General features: G+C 41.8%; 1 protein-coding gene across 1 annotated transcript in view; it reads left to right on the top strand.

Annotated features, from left to right (window-relative positions):
- The window catches only part of LOC123514697 (bcl-2-related ovarian killer protein-like), a 58,085-nt gene that overhangs the window by 16,740 nt on the left and 33,092 nt on the right, over positions 1–8,253 (top strand). The window contains 1 exon segment of the mRNA XM_045272752.1: positions 3,509–3,600. Coding sequence (XP_045128687.1) covers positions 3,509–3,600 — 92 coding nt within the window.

Raw genomic sequence — 8,253 nt, 5'->3', positions numbered from 1 at the left:
TTTCATCTGGAATTTTGGTTTCATTAGACGATTTTATTTACATTAGGAAGGGTCTATGGAGGTCAAAAGATTAACCACTTCAGTACTGGGACACATTTTTACTTTGAGATTTTTTGTACGATTAGACCATTTTATTGATATTAGGAAGGTTCTATGGAGGGAAGAAGTTTAATAGCCACAGTCTTCACTATTTTAATCCCCCACATGAGTTTCTGAAGCTGTATAAAATCACCAAATAGTAAGCAGAAGGAATATTAAAACGCGTCATGGTACTCAAGAGGTTAATGGCAAAATTCACTATAGTAATCCTCATATAAGTTTCTGAAGCTGTATAAAATCACCAGATAGGAACCAGAATAAATATGAAAACGTGTCATGGTACTGAAGAGGTTAAATTGTACTACAGTGTGCCTTTTCTTACTTCTAATCCTCTAATGAAAAGCTGAATCTCCCGCACACTGTATAAGTCACGCGTGATGGTGGTGATGGTGGTGGTGGTGGTGGTAGTGATGGTGACGCCTCAACTTATAACCTCCGTCACATTCTCTCTTTAAAGTTAGTGTTATTTCCTATCAATCTCTTCAGCACCACGACACGTTTTCATATTAATTCTGGTTACTATTTTGGCGATTTCATACAGCTTCAGAAACATTTGTTGGGATTAGAATAGTAAAAACTCTAGCCATTAATCTTTTGACCTCCATAGACCCTTCCTAATTCAAATAAAAATCGTCTACTCATACCGAAAAAAAATATGATAAAAATGCGTCTCAGTATTGAAGGGTTAATGATGCAGAATTCTTGTTAAACTACTACTAAAATCATAAAAACCTTCGAAAACCTCATTAACCTCCACTAGAGTCTGTTGAAAATGCATAAAACTTCTTAAACTATCACCACAACCACGCAAATATCCATGAAAATACACGTAAATTTCACTACATCATGTTAAAAGTGTAGATCGCTTGTTAAACTGTCACCGCAATCATGAAAACCACCTTGGAAGTCCTTATAGCTCACACCAGACCCTGTTAAACTGTACGACTATCACTGCAACCACGAAAAAAAAAAAACACCCTTGAAAAACACACTTAACCTCCACCTTCATCTTGTTAAAAGTTGGTGACATAAGACTCACACACGTTAGAAAATTTGGATCTCTCTCTCTCTCTCTCTCTCTCTCTCTCTACACGTGCGTGTCATTTCCACATAAACAATAAACAACACAACATACGCCATCACACACACACACACACACACACACACACACACACACACACACACACACACACACACACACACACACACACATTTACGGGAACTGTTTAACATCATTTGCGTTCTCAGAAGTTGTTGAACATGACAGTGTTAGGAGGAGGAGGGGGAAGAGGAGGAGGAGGAGGAGGAGGAGGAGGAGGAGGAGGAGGAGGAGGAGGAGGAGGAGGAACACACATACATACACACCTTTCCCTCCTTGCTGGTATGTGTTAGGGGCGGGACGACTCGTGTTCACCTTCCCTCTACAAGAAAACAGGTAGAAGATTTAACAACTAGCGAGGCAGAAAGACTCGCGTTGTACTCTTGTCAAAGCCGCATCTACATTAAGACCTCGCTGCTCCTCACACTCCTTAAACTTCCTGCCGCTGACTACACTCTTCTGGTCCCTTTTCTACGCGCGCGTGTGTGTGTGGGTGTGTGTTTGGGGAGAGAGAGAGAGAGAGAGAGAGAGAGAGAGAGAGAGAGTAGGCAGCTGGCGTATACAGTACTTCGATTCGTGTTTTGAAAAGGCTTTGTTCTCTCATCATGATTGTTTCCAATAGATGCTTCTTTTTTTTATACCATGTGGGCTTTTCACGGGAATTTATGGGCTAAAGGGGATACTTTTTAGGGTACCTCCTATCTCAAAGCCCACCCGCTAGGAAACCGTTGCCCTGAGTGAGGAAGCCCAACCTGCACTCAGACCGTGGACAGGATTCGAACCCGTGCGCTTGGAGACCCCTCGGATCCCAAAGCACGCATGGTTCCACTGTACCACGGCGGCCCTTTATTCTATTGATAACGTGGAATGTTTGTCATATTATCACTAGATATGAATATCATCTTAAAAACCTCCACTAGACTTGAACCTGTTGAAAGGTGCTCGGTCAGTGTTTTCAAAGGCCACAAAAGTCATTAATCAGATCCTAATGGATGGCTTCTGTCTATTACTAATGCAGAACTCTCATTACACTATCACTAGACACTAAAGCTATTTTTTTTTTTATGGAATAGGGGAAGCTGGCCAAGGGCAACAAAAATAAAAAGAAAAGGTCCACTTGATTGCTGGGTCCCTAAAAGAAGAGTTAGCCAAAATTCTGAGACAAATGCCTTGGAAAGCTTAAAAAACTTCTACTAAACTTGAGCCTGTTGAAAAGTACTCGCGAGGAGACACCCCGACGATCCAGTAAGCGATTCGTTGGCTGCACCAGGTGGCCATGGCAGGCGAATGCAAGGATGAATGGGTGGCTGGTGGACAAAGGCATGCGGACGTTAGAGTAAGACCATTGATTGTACGAAGGATGTGTGTGTGTGTGTGTGTGTGTGTGTGTGTGTGTGTGTGTGTGTGTGTGTGTGTGTGTGTGTGTGTGTGTGCGTAAGAGATGATAATATATGGCATGCATGAAGATTGTGTGTGTGTGTGTGTGTGTGTGTGTGTGTGTGTGTGTGTGTGTGTGTGTGTGTGTGTGTGTGTGTGTGTGTGTGTGTGCACGAGCGCGTGCGTGTGTCGTAACAAATAGAGATAGATATCTTACGACACAGCTGAGAGAGAGAGAGAGAGAGAGAGAGAGAGAGAGAGAGAGAGAGAGAGAGAGAGAGAGAGAGAGAGAGAAACAGACAGAGATTCCTATGAAAATGAGATGTAAAACACGGAAAAGGTCGCGGGGGAGAGAGTGGGAAAGAAAAGGAAAGATGTAGCGAGAGAAAGAGGAAGAAGAAGTGGCGGTGCTGTTGAGTATAAGAGAAACCACGAAACATGTGTAGAGCGATTCATGTAGAGATGTGTCCTTTGGGGGAGACTCTTGGGGGACTTTTGGAAAGACATGAGGTGGCGTACAGTACCGTAATAACTAGCGTGTGTGTATGGTTCGTATTCTCACTCCTGAGCCTCACCTCCACTATTTCAAAAGGCTTTATCCAAATTTACACGAGTTTTTTAAAGGTGGTTTTATGGTTCTAGAGGCAAAATGACATGCTTACTATATTATTAACTGGAGAAACACTCTTGAAAAAGCAGAATCTGGGCTCGTATTCTCAAACACTTCTGCGCTTCACCTAGCTCCACTATTTCAAAAGGCGAATTTTTAAATGTGTTTTTCCGGTTCTAGAGGTAGAATGACAAGATTTCTACATTACTAACTGTAGAAACTCTTTTGAAAACGGCACTAATCATCTCTGTGGCCTTGGAAAATAGTAAAATAGTCGTGATGAAAGAGTAAAGCGTTTCTATGTGTGTGTGTGTATGTTTCAGGGCATCCCGAATACGTGACGGGGGTGATAGACGTGATGGGGGTGGTGACGGAGAGACACACTGCGCCATGGATCGCTTCGCAGGGCGGCTGGGTAAGTAACACAATGAGGTTCTTTCTATGCATCAACCCTTCAGTACCATGACGCGTTTCCATACTTATTCTGCTTAATATTTTATGATCTTATACAGCTTCAGAATCTTATGTGGGAGAATAAAATAGTGAAGATTCTGGCCATTAATCTTTTGACTTTCCTAGACCCTTCCTAATGTCAATAAAATGGTCTAGTCATACCCAAAAAATCAAGGTAAAAAATGCGTCAAAGTACTGAAGGGTTTAATGAAGACAGATGAGCAAAGTGAGTGGTTGGGAGACACAAGTTGAGGGAAGGTATTTTATCATTCCCTAGCTAACGATTCGGGTACTAAAGTCTTTCTGAAGATTGTTAGGGGATGAAGTGCTTTCCCTCAACTTATGCTTCCCTGTCACTCACTCACTTCACACATCTTTCTATGCATTTATCCTCCTGGTTTTTTGTATGATCCTTTTTTTACATCTTTTTAGGGACTGGCACTCTCAGAAGACAATATTTTCTTTATTTTTTTCTCATACACTGCGTTCTTGCATGAAAAAGGAAGAAAACTCGGTCCAATATGATGTAAAGCTATGAACCACTGTGATTTTAGGGACACGAATTAAAACAGTGGAAGGAGCAAGAAGCTATCAGGCATACACGTGGCAGTAACTATAGTACACAACACCCCTGCTTGCACCCATCTGTCATTCTCACCCTGAACTCCTTCAATACTGGGACACATTTTTACCTTGAGATTTATTTACGATTAGACCATTTTATTGACATTAGGAAGGGTCTATGGAGGTCAGAAGATTAATGGCCACAGTCTTCACTATTTCAATCCTCACGTAAGTATCTGAAGCTGTATAAAATCACCAAATATTAAGCAGAATGAATATGAAAACGCGTCATGCTACTCAAAGGCTTAAATTTGAAAGTATCTTCGCTATCAACAACCTGATTACCGTATTCTGAAAAGCTGCTTGACAGTTTCAGTAACTTTAAAACTTTCATTTATTTTTTAAACGCTTCTGACTATCACAAAGTATATATTTTTTAACCTCACACATTATTAGTCGTCTACTCGTGTTTTTTTTTTTCTGTTTATTGATGAAGTAAAATCATTGTAGAAGCAAGACAAAAATCACGAAGACCATCACTGCTTTCCAAAGGCTCCAGTTGAAGAGACGCGTGTGTTTAAGAGTATTTCTATGGTTCTAGTGATGGATTGGCAAGATTTCTAGTTTATCACAAGGAGAAACTGTCTTGATAACCAGGCTAGTTGTCTCTGTGGCCTCGGAAAATTGTCGTAGTGAGAGAGGAAGGGGTTCATGATTACAAGCGTCTCTCTCTCTCTCTCTCTCTCTCTCTCTCTCTCTCTCTCTCTCTCTCTCTCTCTTTTATTTATACAAATTACAGAGTATTTACATTACAGAGTGGTTACATTATAGTACATCTTATGCGCTAAATGTATTTTTTAGGCTAAAGGCATATTTTTAGTGTTACCTATCTAAAAGCCTAACTCTGATGTAGTGTCACGTCAGCCCTGCCTTAACAACCTCTCTCTCTCTCTCTCTCTCTTACCCATCTTCATTTTTGCCTAATCGTTTTATTTCATTTCCGTGTCATAAAACGTGCAAGAATAATCGTAAAAATGCCGTTATTGAATTTTCTCTCTCTCTCTCTCTCTCTCTCTCTCTCTCTCTCTCTCTCTCTCTCTCTCTCTCTCTCTCTCTCTCTCTCCATATACGTCACTAAGCTACTTTTCTTCTCGCTCTCACTCCATCCATTTTCTTTCTCTTTCCCCGCGTGAATACTCTGCAAAAGGCGAATGTGTGTGTGTGTAATTCACCTCGGTCGCCTCCTGGTCACCCAGCCAGTCTTCCCCATTACGGAGCGAGCTCAGAGCTCATAGACCGATCTTCGGGTAGGACTGAGACCACATCAACACACTCCACACACCGGGAAAGCGAGGCCACAAACCCTCGAGTTACATCCCGTACCTATTTACTGCTAGGTGAACAGGGGCCACACATTAAGAGGCTTGCCCATTTGCCTCGCCGCTTACCGGGACTCGAACCCGGGCCTCTCAATTGTGAGTCGAGCGTGCTAACCACTACACTACGCGGTGTGTGTGTGTGTGTGTGTGTGTGTGTGTGTGTGTGTGTGTGTGTGTGTGTGTGTGTGTGTGCATTTCGCTCGTTCCTTTTTCTATCGGTTCCTTTCGGGGTCTCATGCTCTTTACCGCTAAGGAAGTCACGCACACCTACGGAGATTGAACTAATGAGCAACTTTCGCCAGAGTCAGTCACGTGCGAAGAGGAGGAGGAGGAGGAGGAGAAGGAGGAGGACGAGGAGGAGGAGGAGGAGGAGGAGGAGGAGGAGGAGGAGGAGGGGGAGGAGGAGGAGGAGGAGGAGGAGGGAATAGTCAGAGCGATTAAGAATTTCTAATAATAGTAGTAGTAATAATTATATCAGTAGTAGTAGTAGTAGTAGTAGTAGTAGTAGTAGTAGTAGTAGTAGTAGTAACTGTAACAGTAGCAGTAGCAGCAGCAGTAGTAGTAGTAGTAGCAGCAGCAGCAGCAGTAGTAGTAGTAGTAGTAGTAGTAGTAGTAGTAGTAGTAGTAGTAGTAGTAGTAGTAGTAGTAGTAGTAACAGTACCAGTAGCAGTAGCAGTAGTAGTAGTAGTAGTAGTAGTAGTAGTAGTAGTAGTAGTAGTAGTAGTAACAGTACCAGTAGCAGTAGCAGTAGCAGTAGTAATAGTAGTAGTAGCAGTAGTTGTAGCAGTAGTAGTAGTAATAGTAGTACCATCACCAACAACCGATCAGGCACTTCACCATTCAAAACCTATAAAAGTGATCACTCATGGGTGTTTTTCCCTCTATTGACTCTACAGAATCCTTGTTACACTCACTAGACTCGCAAAATGAAACCCGCCATGAAAGTGTCCAGTATCTTCCAGCAGTGCGTGTTTAGAAGTGGCCAGGCAAGACGGTGATATGTTTGGGAATGCGGTACACCAACGTAAGCTCAGCCATCAGGACCTTTTATGCGTGTAACTGAACGAGTTTTGAGCGAGTTGAGTGAGTTTTGTATTTACGGTGAATGTTTAGGTAAGTCTCCACACACTGTAGCATTTTCATAAAGGGAGAGCGTAATGCTTTATCTTTATATATAGCACGCTTTCCTCTCTCTCACCGCGACCATTTTCAAAGACCCCAGTGACGATTAGCCGAGTTCTAAAAGGTATTTATCTTGTTGGTAATGCAGAACACTTGTTAACATGTCGCTAGAATTACAGAAGCATCCTTAAAAATCCGTGTCGCTTCAACTACTGCCCTTTGAAAATAGTGAAGGTGCTGTGAGGCGCGGAAGTGTTTTAGAATATGGACCATAAGCTCATATTCTCAAATACTTCTATGCTCCACTATATTAAAAGGCTTTATTTAGATTTACACGAAGTTTTTTTTAAAGTGTTTTATGGTTCTAGAGGCAGAGTGACAAGATTTCCACATTATTAACTGGAGAAATACTCTTGAGAACCTCGCTAATCATCTCTGCGGCCCCTGAAAATAGTCGCGGTGGAGAGTAAAGCGTTTTTTTAAGACGGGGCTGAGTGGGTTCTCTGTTTCATTGACACTTTACAGCCTTTGCGAGTGTTTCAAGGGACGCGTTTAACTTCTTCAGACAGTATACACGGTGCCTACTTACATAAACATCTTCCGTTGTATTTACATATCTTGCGGTTTAGAATTTACTCTTATCGGTTTTACGTTTTGTTGTGAAGAAGGAAATGCATTAATTCTTATCTTCCTTTTCTTCTTCCATTCTTTCATTTCTTCTTTCTTTTCTCTTATTTCTTGTCATCATTTTTACGATTTGTTGATAAGTAGAAATGCAGCCATGACTTAATTCCTTCCTTCCTTCCATTCTTCCTTCTTTCTTTCCTTTCTATTTCATTCTCTAACTCTCTCCCTTTTCTTTTTCTTTCTTCCCTTTTCCCCTCTTCTCTTCCTTACCTCCCATCCTTACCCCCAAGCTCTTCTCTATCTCTACATCTTCCTTCCTTTCTTCCTTCCCCGTCTTTCTCTCTTCTCCAACACGATAGAGGCAAATAGGAAAATAAGAAAAGGTAAGCAAATAAACACAAAAGAGTAGAAAAGGAATAAAAAAAGAAGAAGATGAAGAAACAAGAATAAACAGAGCGAATCTTGAGTAACCGCGTCGGGTGAGAGAGTGAGGAGAGATAGAAGGGGAGAGAGAGAGAGCAAGAGAGAGGGAGAGAGGGAGGAAGGCGGGGCATTGCGGCCAGACTTCTGCATAATGACAGCTTTGGGTCTTTTCATCCATCTCAAAGAACCACTGAGACTCTTCCTCGTTTTGATCCTGGCTACCCTCTCTCTTCTCACACACACACACACACACACACACACACACACACCAAGTACATTATATAAGAACAAAAAAACATAATCTCATTTTACTCATCTCAGACGATCTTACTAAACAACAAGAAGAGTGACTGTAAGCACAACGGAATGCGGAAAGTTAAGTGACATATGAACGCGACTGTTTATATAATTTTCAGCTTTCTTCAGTCTTGACTCTAAATTACTGAGAACTAATTGTCAGGACACGTAAGAAGATTGTCAGCGGATCAGAGGGCTTACTA

Source organism: Portunus trituberculatus, chromosome 38 (assembly GCF_017591435.1).
Source record: "Portunus trituberculatus isolate SZX2019 chromosome 38, ASM1759143v1, whole genome shotgun sequence".
NCBI lineage: Eukaryota > Metazoa > Arthropoda > Malacostraca > Decapoda > Portunidae > Portunus > Portunus trituberculatus.
The sequence above is the reverse complement of the archived record's forward strand: the minus strand, read 5'-3'. Positions and strand labels throughout refer to the sequence as shown.